This window comes from Octodon degus, unplaced genomic scaffold, assembly GCF_000260255.1.
Source record: "Octodon degus isolate 3935 unplaced genomic scaffold, OctDeg1.0 scaffold00016, whole genome shotgun sequence".
NCBI lineage: Eukaryota > Metazoa > Chordata > Mammalia > Rodentia > Octodontidae > Octodon > Octodon degus.
The window spans coordinates 22544256-22560200 of NW_004524592.1; the positions used below are offsets into that span (position 1 = coordinate 22544256).

A 15945-nucleotide genomic window follows, 5' to 3' on the forward strand; every position below is an offset into this window, starting at 1 on the left:
TAAAATGGAGCTGGCTCTTAAAAAATAGCACCTCAGTCTGTGGGCTCCACTTACAAATGCATTTGTTTTTGAAGATTTGGAACAACATGAAAGAGCTCACAAATGAATTTCATGGTGCAGGAATACCAAATACACTATAAAAGGTTCTAGTACAGAAAGCTGGGATGAGAAGTGGGATTGTCCAGAAGCCTTGAAACTCTTCTGGTCTCCCAGGAGTCTGAAAAAGTTTGGAGATGCTGACTAGAGAAGCACTAGACTGCAGTATCCAGGGTCTGATGGGTAACTCTAGTTGGAGCTCAGAAGACCAGAATGCTGATAGGAATATGGACAATAAAGGCCAGGCTCAACAGGTTTCAGTTAGGAACAAGGATCCCACTGGCAACTGGACTAGGGGCTATCTGTGTTAGTCTAGCAGAAAACTTGCTCAAATTTTGTCTATGTCCTGAGACTTTGCAGGAGACTGAGATTAAAGTTGGCAGGCTGACTTATGTGGCTTAGGAAACTTTCAAGGCAGACTAACATTCAAGCTACGGTATGGGCATACTGCTAACTGCTTTTAGCTATATGTATAGTTTGATGGCAAAAAGCTAAGCATAAACATTTGAAAAACTTAAATTTTGCCCTGAAAAGAACCATAATGTAAAGTCAGGGCAAAAAGAGGCATGGTTGCCGGAGAGATTAAAAAAAAAAAAAAAAAAAAATTAAGGGGGCCTGTCCCTTAGCTCAGTTCTTTACGTGGCTGCTTCAATAAAGCAGTCAGGCTCAGGTTGCTGTGGTTGGATCCCCACAACTCAAGCCAGCCAAACCTGCCCTGAAGGCATTCGGAGCAAAAAAAAAAATTAAATTTTTTTAAAATTTTAAAGCATTATTTTAAAAGAAAAGAAAACAAAACCCATCATTTAAAAAATTAGTGTTGAGACTGGGCGTGGTGGCACGCCTGTAATCCCAGTTCTTAGGAAGCTATAAACAGGCTAAACACCTTGTGGACCCTTCCCTAAAATACTAAATTTGGTGTCATTTACATGAAACCAACTACTCTGTACGAGCACAAGAAAGGGTTTAAGGGATCTAAGCAAGACTCCACCCCTATCATAAGTTCAAGCATGCAGAGTGTGAACCTTGAAGAGTATCTGAAACCCAAGTTTAACAAGGGCCTCCTGCTTCTCTGGGATTCATCTCTCTCCCCTCAGTCTTCCGGGCACTGCAGCTATGGCCCCCACTGGTGGCCATCTTTCATCACCCGCATGATGCTGCTTTTAAAGGCAGGCAGAGTTCACAGATGCCAGGTTGTGCAGGCTTCCTCCTGGATTGCAAAGGAAGGTCTTGGAGGCAAGGGAATATGCCCAACAAGGCGACATGTGAAGCTGTGGGAATGAAGCCAAAGCTTCAGTGAAGTCCCCAGGAAGTTGGAGATGCCACAAACATATAGTCAAAGAAAGCTATATGCCCTAAGCAGCACAGCCCAAGAAATAGGACCCGTGGGCCGCAACCAGCAAGGCCACAGAGGCGGGTGGGGCAAAGCACTTCAGAACTCACATCTCACCAACATGCATCTTGGATACCAGATATGGAGCTACAGGACTTAACGTTTACTCTGCTCAGTTTCTGTTTTGCTTCAGTCCAATTCTTTTCTATCCTGCAATCCTTTTCATTTCTATGTTTTTTGGGGGCTTTTAAAAATGTATTTAGTATAGTGTCTCACTATGTAGATTGGACTCACAGTGATCCTCTCATTTTCAGCCTTCCAGGCACTGGGATTCCAAGCCACCATGCCCATTCTCAATCTCTGTCTCAGCATGCCCCGGGGCAGAGCCAGCACAGCACACCAGGGATCAAACCCTGGCCACTGTGGTCTGTCACAGTAGGCACTTTAGTCTGCAGAGCTATCTGGCTGGCCCTACTCCTCCTTTTTAGAACAGAAATGTTCATCCATTCTACCTTGGGATCATGGCATCCACCTTGCGATCATGTAGCTGACAGGAAACTATCAGGAAAAGGTGCTTTCGAACCCACACAAGACCACACTCCAATTAGCTGGCATGAAAGGAGTGATTTATTGGCAGCAACTAGCATGAGCCAGGCTGCTCGGTGGACCTGAACAGCAGCGATGGCTGGTGAGGCAGGGATGTTATAGAGCAGGCAGGAATGGGGGAAGGTGAGTCATAAAGTGTCCTTAGTTGGGCCAGGGTATTCTGGGCACAAAGTAGAGGTCCTTGAAGCAAGCCAAGACAAAGCTACATAAGGAAGCAACAGGACATAGACAGTCAAGGTTAAATCTTCGCAGCAAAGTTGTGGCTAGTGCATCCGGGAACATCGGAAGGGGTGCAGGGAAAAGGGGCCCACAGCTGGGTGCTGTAGCAGTAACTTGTGTTGGATTTTTATAGAGGTTTCACAACTAAGAGTTTGCCTTGGATCTTCAAAGAGATTTTGAAGGGATTATTGCATTTTCAGTTGTATATGAGACATGTGTCATGTTTAGCAGAACTGCTTCTTTCCTTTTTTTGGAAGAGCAAGTATGATTTAAGGAAATGTGTTTGGTGTCAAGCTGACAGGGATGGAACGTAGTGGTTAACTGTGTCAACTTGACCAGCTCGGGAGTTGCCCAGGAATTTAATAAAGCATACTTCTGGATGTGGCTAGGTGGCTCAGAGGTGTGGCTCTGGGGACTGTATCTGGTCCCTGGCACCCTCCTCGCCAGAGCTGTTGTACTGTTTTACTTTCCAGCCACAATCAACTAAGCAGCTCTGCTCCACCACATCCTTCCGCCATGACATCTGCACCTTGGAGCCAGGTGAACATGGACTGAATCCCCTGAAACTGTGAGCCGCATAAACCTCTCCTTAAATTGTGTTAGGTATTACATCCCAACAATGGGAAAGCTGATTAATATAGTATGCCACTAACGTGTAAAATATATGGTAAACTTGTCCATTTTATCATTTACTGCCATGAAATATAAACAAACATTATACATGAAGTTAAAAATGTATAAAAACTTGAGCTCAAGAATACCGGTCAGAACCGGCCGGATAGCTCAGCAGACTAAAGCACCTGCTTAGGCAAAGCACAGCAGCTAGGGTTCGATCCCTGGTGTGCCATGCTAGCCTTGCCCCCGGGGCACATTGAGACAGAGATTGAGACTGGGTGTGGTGGTGTGGGCCTATGATCCCAGCACTTGGGAGGCTGAACACAGGCGGATCACTACAAGTCCAATCTATGAGTCTGATCTACATAGTTAGACCCTGTAGACCCTGTCCTAAATACAGAAAAAAAAAAAAATAATAATAATACTGATCATACATGGCACCATTGTTGCAGTTAAGAGAAATGTAAACCAAGATGCAGTACTAAATCATAACTGCAGTGTTGACGACCCTGAGCACTGACTTTCTGTGACTGAGCTGGGAGCAGTCACAGAGGCCCAGTGACGATAATGTGGGCTACTAGGTGACCTGTGAGGTAGTCCAAGGAGCAGGGTCAGCCACCACATTCCAGGTGGATGCAAATGACCTGAAGAGCTGGTGTCAGCAAGAATGTGCCCAATGAGTTCTGGGTACAGACCCAGGTGAGCAAGGGCATCAGCCCCATGGAGTCCTGGACAGAGGCCCCTTCCCACCACTGAATAGCCAGCCTGGACACTTCCAGCCTCCACCATAAAGCAAGTACAGCAGTATCATTACCACCCAGAGCAGCAGCACAGAGCCCCTCCTAGTAGATGGACTGCTTCTGGGGTTCTAGCACCTGGAGGGAGGTGGCTTTCTCACCCAGGACATGACCCAGGAGTTTCTGAGCCAGACACTGACCGCCAGTAGAACCCTCAGCACCCAGGTAGATCAACAGTTCTTCCAAACCCGACCCCCAATCCCATCAGTGTCCAGAAACTCCGGCCCCTCCCTGCTTCTCACCCGACTCCTCAGGTACCACTCTTTCGACCCCGACCCTGCCTATCTATGTATGTGCTGACCACAGAGCAAGCATGAAGGAAATGGAGGTCCCAGAAGGTTCTTCAGGCTGTCCCTCCTGGTCCCTGGTCTAGACCCATTTATAACCAGAGCTGGGATCAGCACAAGGCCCCAGCATTTGTTTTGCACTTTAAAAAAAAAGACTGTGTTACTATATTTTAAAAAAAGATTGTAACTGCATAAAATTAAGTAATAGTCGGACAGTATTCTGGCGCTAGTGCACTGGGCTTGAGAGTTGCAAGCATTTGTTTAAAGCATCATGTCCACTACTCTTCTCTATGTGAAGTGCTCATTTCTCCTCTAAATTGTGTGCTACAATGAAAGTGATGTCTGCCACTACTTGTGTAATCTTCACTGCATATAATACACATAACGTACATTCATCAGGGGCTTATATAATTAGGCTTCTGCCACACAAGTTACCAGTAATCAAGTTTTTGCAGTCTAAATTTGTAAATGAAATTTCGACAGAATAGGGGTTGGAGCCAATCCATTCCATTTTTCAAGGGTCAGGTGCATTCACTTCTGATCTTACACAAGGTGTGATTAAAAAATACAGCAAACATTTGAATTTACAAAGAATTTATTACACTAAAAGATACACTGCTATCAATCCCCCTCAAAATACTCCCCAATTTCAAATAAGCACCTCATTTGTACTTTTTCTGAAGCAGTTGTGGAAGTCTTCCTAGTTACTTTCTTATTACTGGGACAAAATACTCAACCTACACAACTTACAGGAGGAACCGTTTACTTAGCGCACAGTTTGTAGTTTGCAGTGCACAGGTGGCTGCCTCCAAGGCAGGGTGGCATGGTAAGAGGTACCACACAGAGGAGAAAGAGCTCGTGGCACAGCAGGCAGAAAATAGAGCGAAGACCAAGGAGGAAGGAGAAAGGAGACAGAGGTACACACTCACCTCTCCCCGCCAGCTTTACCTCCCAATATCACTCCCAGCTGTAACGCCATTAGTGAACTAATCTGACACCACACACCCATGGGCCAGTCACTTCCCCAAAGCCCCACATTGAGCTTCTCAAGCAGATCTTTTAAGGTTCTGCTTTCTATGTTCTTTCCTGGCTCCAAAGCCTTTCCTCATAAAATGCCTGGTATGCCCAGAATTCCAACTGTACCTTAAAGCAGCATGCTCCATCCTATGTGGCATCATGTAGTCAACACCTTGACCCTAATTCCAGGTCTCTCTGACCTTCATGAGCAGCGCCACTACTGTGCAGATCTCACTCTACCAGACAGCACCGTTGCTTTAACTCAGTTTTTAACTGTCGTCCACAAGAGCTCCACTCATTACTCAAAGCCCAGTGCATTTCACAGCCTCTTCACAATGACTTCCCAGGAATGTCCTTTTTCTATTTTGAAACCTGAGACTGATTTTTAGTTTTCCTTATGTTATTCTACACCATGTAAACGATGTCATTTGGGTTTTTGTCCAATGTCTGCTGTTAAGAGTTTAAATTCCCTCATGGCAAAAAGACTTGGACTTTGCAGCCTCAGAGACATCATATGCCTTGTGCATGGCAGCTATGCAATGACGGCAGGAACCTGAGCCTGCCCTCGTCCCAGACATACCTATCCCGTCTCACACCTCGACGGGCAGCTTTTCCTCTGCTGCCTGTGGAATTCCAGCTCACCTTTCATAATACAACACATCGCTCTCTCAGTCAAAAACTTCTCCCAAGCCCTCACAGAAAGAGTCAGCCCTCTGTACCTCTACTGATACATAGACGGAACAGATCTTGTGTGTAACACTGAAAAAAAAAAAGCAAGTGTTGAACTGGTATCAGCCACTAGCTGCCATCGGCTATTCAGATACCAAAGTACTAGTAACCCAACCCCTGGGCTATTTATATGAAAAGGAAATGACCATAGGCCACCTCATGTAACATTTCAATAAACGTGGTTGGTAACATCCAGAACGATGGAGAAATTCAGATATTCATTCATTCTCAATGAAAAATGAGAAATCTCACTGGCAACAACTTGAGATTACGAACTCAAGATAATGCTTCAGGACCTTCCCAAAAGAACCGCTGTATCATCTACTTCTTCAGATTCCGAAGCTGTTGTCACTACAGAAGTCACTCAAGGAATCCCCAGCAAATCTAAGTTTCACATGTGTACATACATGTACTATAGGGTGTACATCAATCCTTTCATACATACACTTTGTAACAGCCTTTTCTTGACTGTAAGAAGATAGATCCCATCCAGTACGGTGCATCTTAAGTGTCCAAAGCCTTTGCTTGGGGACACAACTCAGTGGCAGAACTTGCCCAGCATGCACAGGAACCTGACTTCAACCTCCACCACCACCAAAACCCCCCACAAAGTTACCTTAAGGGGACATCAACTACCTGCTGAAACTGCATCCAGAGGTGGTAGGCAGGTGGCGGAGTTATTTCTCCCTCTAGAGCATCGACCACAGCTGACTTCCACACCCCAGTGCCAAACACTTCACACTCACGTCACATAGTACCACTGCTATCCTTCTGAAGCTGCAACTTATAAATGATTTTACAAATACATTTCATCAGATCATTCCTGGTTTTGGTGATAGAAACCTTTTGTAATAAGCTTTATGTAAACTTCAAGTTATTTTAGGATTAAGAAAAAAATTATTTTGGAAAGAATAGTTTAAATAAAAGGAGCTAACAGGAAGCATTTGAGTTGAATGTGGGAAAAAAAGAAACATGCTCCAGAAGCTTCTGTTGCTGTAGATTATGGTTTTCTGGCACTGGTGGCTGGAATGCGAGCAGAGGGGAGTCAGAGGGCAAGGGCTGTGTGCTGCCTGAGCACTCAACAGTCCTTCAAGGATGTGTGTCTAATTCACGTCAGCACCTCAGTGTGTCTGTGCCTTTGATGAGAGGGGCTGTGGGCAAGGCTGGAGGCAGGGAAAGCCCGCGTCTGCCGGCTGTGTTCAGATCACATGGCCAGACGCGCGTGCTGTGTCTCCACCACAGGCTTCCCTTCCACCTCACAGCTTCCTGCTACCAAAGGTCAGAGGCCAGCAGGAGTGGGTCAGGGTTATTAGTTACAGATAATCACCACCATTCGTTTTTCTGGATCATATGGTAGTTGCCTTCAGCCTTTATTAGCCATGAAATCCTTCTCCACAGGAAAGCAGGGAAAAGACCCATGTGTGAAAACAAAGGTCAGAAAAGAGGGGGGCAGGCCAGGGACCACTAAGGAGATTCACAGAATAGGGAGCTGAGTGGAAGAATCCCTGATCTCACGCTGTGAGAGTGGTTATTATATAAAACAAAACAAGAAAGCTGTGGCAGCAATGTGAAGGGAAACACGACCACTTATGTACTGCCTAAGGAGTGTAAAATTGTGCCCCATTATAGGAACTATGGGCATCCTTCAAACACTGAAGGAAAACAGAATTACCATGCAATCCAGCCATTCCACTTCGGGGTATACAAGCTACAGAGCTGAAAGCAGGGACTAGACCAGGTACTGGATTATCTATGGTGTAGAGGCATTACACATGAAAAACAACCAAACAGTGGACACAGCTCCAGAGTTCCCTGATGGGATGCATGCACAAGCCAACTATGGAGTGCACACACAAGAGTGCTACTCAGCTTGAAGATGAAAGCTACTGTGGCGCGTGTACAATACGATGAACCCTGACGATTCAAGGAACGCGACCTGAATTGCGCAGTCGCAGTGACAAATCCAAGATGATTTCACCTCTGTGAATTATCTACAACAGCCAGATTTGCAGGGGCAGAAAGCGGCACAGTGGTGCTTGCAGGGGGAGGAGGAGTGGTGGATTGCAGAGTGACTGTGACAGGGAGTTTCCGCTCCACAGATGCACAGCTCTGAAAATGGACAGGCGGTGGTAATAGGGGCAGAGCAACATGAAGGTATGTATCCGCGCCCAGAACTATTCCCTGAAAACTGGTGCTGAGGGAAAATTTCCAGCTACACGTACTTCAGCACTTTTTTTCTTTTTTTAATTTTTGAGACAGAGTCTCACTCTCTCAGCTAGGCTACCCTGGCTTACATAGCCCAGGCTGGCCTTAAATTCAAAGAGCTCTGCCTTCAACCTCCAGAGTGCTGGGAATACAGGGGTGCACCACTAAGCCCAGCTTTCACAATTCAGAAAACAAATAATGGACAACAGAAAATTGTCTAACTTGGGCTGGTGAGATGTCTCAGTGGTCTAAAGCACCTACTTAGAACAAGCTTAGCAAAGCACGGGGACCGCGGTTCAATCCCCCAGCACCACATGCCAGCCAGCCCCACCCCCTGGTGGGCTGAGCTGGCCACACACACACACACACACACATACACACACAGAAATAAAATAATAAAAAAAAATTTTTTTAAAAAGAAAATTGTCTAACTTAATCCTAATCTTGTTTTCACTAAGGTAAGAAACAAACTAAAGCAGAAAAACTTCAGAAAGGGTAGAGTTAAAATGATCTAGATGTGATATGTGTATGCACCAACTTCCCAAGATAGAAGTGATAATGGACAACAAACTTCTACTAATTAAGAAAGGGCAAATCTTTACCATGCAGAAATGGACCATGCCTAGAGCTGCAGGAACTTCCCCAGTCTTGCCTGCTCATGAACTCATCCCTAAATGGAAAATCACTACTCAGATGCCGGGCCATACACTGTCATCACCCGGTGCAATCAGACACGGGAGTGCTTTCCACCTGAAGCGCTTCTGCCGAGGTGCTTCTGTCTGTTGTGCCTCAAGCCTTTCTGTGGCCTCCAGGACCAGCGTGCAGCCTTCAGGCTCTGCACAGCACGTGGGGCCAGGATCGCCACCTCGGCAGAGCCACCACCATCATCTCCACAAGGCCCACCTGGTAACGCTCTGGGCCAGGCTGGTGTCGTTGGTCCACACACCCCATTCACAGCACGAGGCTCCCATCCCCTGCTGGCCTCCGCTGCAGACTCCAAGCCTGCTGCAGCTCTTATGTGCAGAGCCCAGAGCCCTGCCTAGCTGCAGGCTGCGCAGATACACCTGCCGGTAAGGCCCCATGAGGAATGAGGACCTTTCTAGCGGGGTAGCTGAGGCCACTCCTGAAAACTCAAGAGGAACCACATTACCAAGGGCTGGTAGTCAGACAAGAAACTCACAGTTCCTGGCTTCAAGGAAACCAAGAGCATGCATACTTCTGGCTGCTCCACTGACACCAGCCTGTGACTGCTTTCTGGGAAGAAGCTGTGGGAGTGCAGGACTAACCATCAAAGAAGAAAGGCTTTTATCCTCCTCCTTTAGATGCCTGTTCTTTTTACAAATGAAGAGGACACTTCCTGGCCCTGCAACGCGAGTTGCCATGGTTTAAATTGGCTCACTCAGAACTCTCGCTTACAACATGGGAACTGTGCATGCTAAGCCCTTGAGGGCAAGCAGCCTGCATGGAAAAAGTCTATTTGAAGGCTGTGTCATCAACCCCATGGCTCTCTCTGGCCTGGTGCACAGCAGGATCAGCCAGGGAAAATATTTTTAGACAAGGTTGCTTCAGAGCTGTAAAAATAGGCCAAGTGAGCAGCACACTCGTCCAAATCCCGAGGCACAGGTGGCAGGCACAGGTGGTGGCCAGGCAGAGGCACACAGATGACATCATTCTGCAGGCAACCACCAGAGGCGAGACAGCTGTGCTGAAGCAGTCAGCAGTCCAAGCACTGGGCTCCCTCCCGTTTTCCCCACAAAGAATCCCAGCTACACCAGGTGGAAGGTCTGCTTCAGAGCTCCACCTGTCCACAAGCTCTGGAGAACCCCAAGAAGGGCAGACACCAGCCCCGGTTCAGGCTTGCTCCAGGCCAACTCAGCGGAATCCAAGCTCCTGCGCTGACCGAGTATGAAGATGCTGTCCAGCAAGGCCTGCCCTTTCCAGGCCTCTTAGCTTGATCACAGAGGACAATAGTTCCTAATCACTTAGTTCTGTCAGAGCTGGCAGTTCTGGTTTAAGATTATTTCACCTTGCACAATGCCGTGGACTAGCCAGCTTTCCACCAGCTCTGCCATCACCATCGGAGAACGGTCCTCTGTTGAGGTTTTTCATGGGCACTGCCCCGAGGAGGAGGTAATCTCCAAACAGTTAAGGTGGCAGCCTCCCTTGTTGGACTCAGATTTTTAAATGTCAAAAGTGATTTCTAAAACCCCAGGAAAATGTATCCCTAGTGTTGGCTATAAGCCTGGTAAGTATGTAATTTTGTTTTTTAATTCAACAAGCACCCAGGTTTGGTAATAGAGGAGGTAACTGCTCTCCCACAGCCCCATGGATTCTGGACACATGAAGAATAACAAGTAACAAGCAAAGGGCAGGCCAAAAAGCTCAGCGGATCAAAGCATCTGCTTGGGCAGACCCAGCAGCTGGGGTTGTTTGATCCCAGGACCTACTGGCCCCACCCCCGGGGCAAAATGAGACAGAGATTGCGACTGGGCATGGTGGCACATGCCAGGAATTCCAGATCTTGGGAGGCCGTAAACAGGCAGATCACTACAAGTCTGATCTACACAGTGAGACCCTATAGACACTGTAGACCCTGTCCTAAAATACACACACACACACACACACACACAAAAGAGTAACAAGCAAGTCACCTGGGACAGAAGAGAGTCCCAATCTATCCGCTCCTGGCACGATTACAGGTCAATGTTTATTATGCCAGTGGGGTTCTTCCTCAAGTTTCTGCTGAAAGGCCAATGCAGAGGCTCCCACAACAACCCAGGTCACACACCTGGTCTGGGAGCACGCAGCAAAGGGACAGAGCGTACCAGGGTGGAGGGGCCAAGAACGACGACCCTGCCTCCCAGTGTGTGTCTGAAGCACAAGAGCAGTCACTGAAGAAGGCACTCTGGAGCAAGCTGGCAGGAGCAAAGGGAAGGCAAGGACTCAGGTTACAGTGAGGAGATGACGGCACAGATCCAGAGGGACACAGCAGCAGGGGACTCTGACTCTGAGCTGGGGCTCAGGGAGGGCAAGCTGGCATCTGTGACACTAGGAGGGTCCTCGCCACAGACGCCACACAGATCACACAAGGCTGCTAGGACAGAGGCTGGTACAACTATGGGTCTCTGGCCACCAGAACACGGGTGTAGCCCAGTGTTCCAGCCCCAGCTCTGTTCCCTGGTCAAGGGTCAGAGTGATTACAATGAGCAATTATGCACAGGTCACATGAGAGCCATCAGAGAGCTGTGAACAGAACAAATGTCTGCAGGGAGCTGAAGTGCCAGGCTCTTTCCTGAATGTTTTCCAAGGAGCAAGTCATGAAACTAACCAGAAAAAGTTACTAAGATTACCATCTTTCTCAACAGTCCACAGAACTGTTTTTAAAATGTGTCAAACTGGATGAACTTGCCATATTTCATCTTCAAAGCTGAGAATTTACATAAACCACGGGGTTTTATCTGAAACATGTATACAAAAGCAGCTGAAAGTTACTGAGAATTACCACTGAACACAGATACTATCTAAATATGTGAACCTCAACTCTCCTTCCTGAGGTGACAGTCACCAGCCCCAAAGAGAGGGAGTGGGGTCAAGTGGCTGCCCCAAGGCTCACACAGCCAGGCCAGGGAGGCCAGGGTGTAGAATGGCAGGCAACTCCTCACAGCTGGGAACTTCTAGCATAGAACACCCTTCACCAGACACGATGGAACCATTAACACTTGGGCACGTTGTGGTGACCCAGGAGAGGCAACAGCACTGCATTGCGTTCCGTGGCTCCAGCAAAGCTGGGCAGATGAGGGAGGACAGAGGGGGTGAGGAAACTAGAAACTCCACCCAGAGAGAGGGGACAGAAAAAACTGGGTCTAGCACATGGCAGAGAAAAACCCAACTCTGAGCAATGTACCATTTCATCTGTGAGGAATGTTCGCATATACGCCATGACAGCGGTTTCTTGGCTGCCAGCACGACCCACTTCCTGTGTACACCACGGATGTTTCTCCAGAACCATCCCAAAGCCAACGTCTAACCTGCTGGTGGAGGAGGACCCACGAGGAATTAAGCAGCTGCTCAGGAAATTAGGAAGGATCTTCACAACAGGCACAGCCCCTCCTCTGAGGACGAAGCTAATGGTGGGAATCGAAACACCCCCTCCATAAAGCACAGCAGGTAGGCACAGAGCTGGCTAACTATGCCAGCTTCTTCTGACCCTGAAGCTTCTAGGTCTCTGCAGTTTTTCAAGCAAACTTCAACAGGGTTATAACTTACTGTGCACCAGAAATGAGTAAAACTAAAAGGTACAAAGCAGTTCTGGGTGGATGGAAGAATTCCATGAAGTGGGAAAAGCTTGCTGTCCACCTGTGTGCTTGCTCAGTATCAGCGTACACAAAGATGGGGGAAATCCCACCTAGAGCTTATGATGCTCCCCAAACCCCAGTTGGTTTTAATAGGGCTTACTTTCGGCTTTTTAAAAGGATGACAGGGAAAAAATTAGGATCAGATGAAGTCATCCTAATTTTCAAGTTGCAAACCTTTGACTTCCCCCAAGGAAGTGTAATGTGTTAAAAAGGAGACAGATCCTTTGCATTGGGAAAGGGACCAAGGGTGGAGGGAAGGAAGGAGGGAAGGCGGGGGGCAGAAAGATGAGTTATGAACACGATGCACCCCCTCCCCATGACCAATGTGAACATTATGTACTGTAAACATGGACTCATAAAAATAAATTGAAAAAGATAAAAAGGCTGTCCCAGAAAATCTCTGAAACACTGCTCCTACAGTCAGTGCCTCCTCCCCTGAACTTTAATGACAGCTATTAGCTTCCTGGACTTCTCAAATGAAAACAAAGCAACCAACTAATGGAGCTTAGGAAAGACTTGTTATAGCAACAGAAGAAATGCAAAGGGCCTAGAGATAGCTCAGTAGAATAAACACTTGCCTGGCAAGCGCAGGGTCCTCAGTTCAATCCCCAGTACTGCAAAGAGAAAAAAAATGCAGAGCTAGGAGTTTCCTTTCTTCCTCCTTCACAAAGCAAAGACCAATCTGTCCTCACTTAAGGTTCATTTCATTTTACGAGCCCCTCTGGTGGCCTGTTTATCCTGCTGAAGATAAATTGGCAATCAAAAGCAAATGAGAAGTACATACAGGGCAAACCCAGGGACCAAGTTAACTCAAACATTTACCTGCAGCCTCAGGGATTTCTAAAATTTTAAATAAACAAAAGAAAGGATAGGCAAAGTAGATGTTCTTTGCAAATACACATGGTTATAATGGCCTGTACTCTACTCAAATAGAATTAAGCACAGGCTTCATTTATCTAAAATTGCTTAATTGCTTGAAAAGAGCATCAGTGCCTACAAGATGGACATTGTTTAAAATCTTGCTCAGCACTAACTTGAATACATTTTTTAAAGTGACAGATTTTAAAAACTAAAATTGTACACTTAACAGCCACCTTCTACAATTGGAACTACTTCCTAAAGAGCTCAGGAGACCACCGCTCAATGTGAAGCATCAGTGGAACTGGGAGTCTAGTTTGCATTGTCCCTTTGGAGTGTTCCAAAGGTGGGACAAAGAAGCAGGCAGCAGAGGGAAGGTGCCCTCCCTCTTTTCACAGAGGCCGGACACAATTTGGTGCCAGCTGGCACTACATCCATGATCACGCAAGACAGAACAGGGCTATGACCGCCACACCCCATCTGGGTCTAGGGAGCCTACAAAGAGCCAAAGGGGACAGCGTGAAAAGGCCAGCAGGACAGGATATGGGCAATGACAATAATCATCAGAAAGTCAGGCAGCTGACCTTCTGTGAGCTCTTCCTGCAAGTGACCCAGACACTGGGCTAATTCATGCAGTCTCTGCACAGTCCTACCAGGGCAGCACCAGAAAGAGGCCTTCAGAGACAAGGAACCTAACGTGCAGCAGTTAAATGGTTCCTGTTACCACAGCCAGCACAGGACAGAGCCAACACGCAGACCACTCACCCCCTGCACCGAACTCAAGTCCTTCTCAACACATATCGGTAGATTAGTCCGTGGTGCTCAACAGGCAAGAGTCTTACCATCCTGTGTCAAAAGCGGCTGACTTACCACCCTGTGCCAAAAGTGGCAAGCCAAAGGGCAGACAGGAGCCAAGACCACCTGGGCTGCTTGTTACTGGGTAGAGTGAAAAAACAAGTGTTCTCCACCACTGAAAACACTGCAGGGCTGTCTTGCAAGAAAGCCCAGTATTACAGTTTTCAACTAAAATGTCTGAGGTTCTCTAAACCATGTTTCTTTAAGGACAGAATTACTATTCATTATGCCTTTCCTCTATGTGAGTGTTTAGTCTTTATTACCTTTTGCAATGACAACTGCTTCCAATCTAGGAAAATCATAACATTCTTTTTCCCTTAAATTTCACAAACCTCTAGGCTTTAACCCCAGAGTCTATGTTCCCCATCAATGTCACTCACATCTCCTTCTTTGGTAAAAGAGCCAATACTATATTCATAATTTTAGGCACCATCTCTATGCCTCTTCATGCAACCCAGCATGCTTTGGGGCCAATCTGGCCCCAAAAGCCAAATTTGGGGACACAGCATTCCAGGAACAAAGCAACTTGAGTTTTATACAAAAACACTGTGTGGTTCTACTAAGGTTCTAGCTGCTTTCCATTACATTCTTCAAGAACGCCAACCAGGACAGTTTTCAGACCTTATCCTGTAGGGTTACTGAAGGCATAAGGCCCTAATATCTTGCTGAGACGTTTAAGCTCTTAAGATAAATACACTGTTGTATTTCTTTCCACAACAAATCTTACCTTCACAGCCTTGGGATGTTCAGGCACAGCAGAGAGATACAAGAGTACTACAAGGAAACTTTCTCTTCAATACAATGTGCCAACTTTTAGGTTGATGGCAATTACTCCTCCTAGCCCCGTATTTATTAGGGAGGACACTGTACCATCAGCAGCCAGGCCATCCACACAATAAAATGGACAAGGTTTGATCAAAAATACGATCTCAGAAGAAATGCGAGATGGTAAATTCAATGTCACCCCAAGTTAGTAAATTGCTCCCCCCGCCCTAAAAAAAAAGCATGCAAGTGTAGACTGGCAAAAAGTCGATGAAAACTCAAAACTCAAACTCTTTGACGTCCACAGCCACTGCACACCAAGATTCCCTCCCTAGGAAAAAGTCGATGTCCATAACCCCTACCCGCGACAACTCCAGCGGCAAACGCCCGAAAGGCTAGGAATACAATCGGCGAGGAAATGAAAATCAGGGTTCTCCAGTGCGAGCAGGACTGTAACGTCGCGGGGCGGCAGAGACAGAGAAAAAGACACTGATTACAAGTATTAGAGCACACAGATCATAAATTGCACAACCAACCCTGAACCACATCCCAGCTGGCACGGGGCAGAGTTCTCAGGCGCAGATCGGACCCTCCCGCTGTCCCAGCGCCAAGCTCCGCGCCCACAAACGGGACCGAAGGTCGCCGTCCCCTCGCACAGCGCGGGCGGGGCGCCAGGCCTGCGCGAGCTCGGGTGACACTTTGCACAAAGTTGGACAAGTGCTGGGCTAAGTTATCCTCCGGTGCCCCGACAACTCCCAAGGCACACGGGCAAGTGCAGGGGACGGTGAGAAACTGCTCTGATAAAAGAACTGTTTCAAGCAGGAAAAAGGTGAACACGGGCTGCAGCCGCGCTCACGGGGAGCCCATTCCTGTTCGCGCTGGACAGCGAGCAAGCCGTCCACACCTGGATTCCAAGCGCGAAGTTCGCGGGCTGCGCGGCTCCAGAGCGCGCGCCGAGGCAGCACCGGGGACGCCGCCGCCGCCGCTCACCTGCGCGATGCCGGCGCCCATCAGCCCGCCGCCGATGACTGTCACGTGCTTGACAATGATCTTCTTCGCCGAGGCCGAGGCGGTGGCGGAGGAGGATAAGGAGCGCACGAACTGCCGGGTGACAAAAGCCATGGCTCGGCGGCGGAAAGGGACACAGCACAGCGTAGGAACCACCGCCGAGCGACCTCTGCACGCCGACGCCCCGCCCACTGGCGCGTCCCGGC

At 47.7% G+C, this 15945-nt stretch overlaps 1 protein-coding gene across 1 annotated transcript in view; it reads right to left on the reverse strand.

Moving 5' to 3' along the window:
* Hadh (hydroxyacyl-CoA dehydrogenase) overlaps positions 1 to 15936 on the reverse strand; it is a 34186-nt gene extending 18250 nt beyond the window's left edge. Inside the window, exon 1 of the mRNA XM_004626694.2 lies at positions 15722 to 15936. Coding sequence (XP_004626751.1) covers positions 15722 to 15853 — 132 coding nt within the window. The 5' untranslated portion in view covers positions 15854 to 15936. The remainder of the gene's footprint in view (positions 1 to 15721) is intronic.
* Between the last annotated feature and the right edge of the window lie 9 nt (positions 15937 to 15945).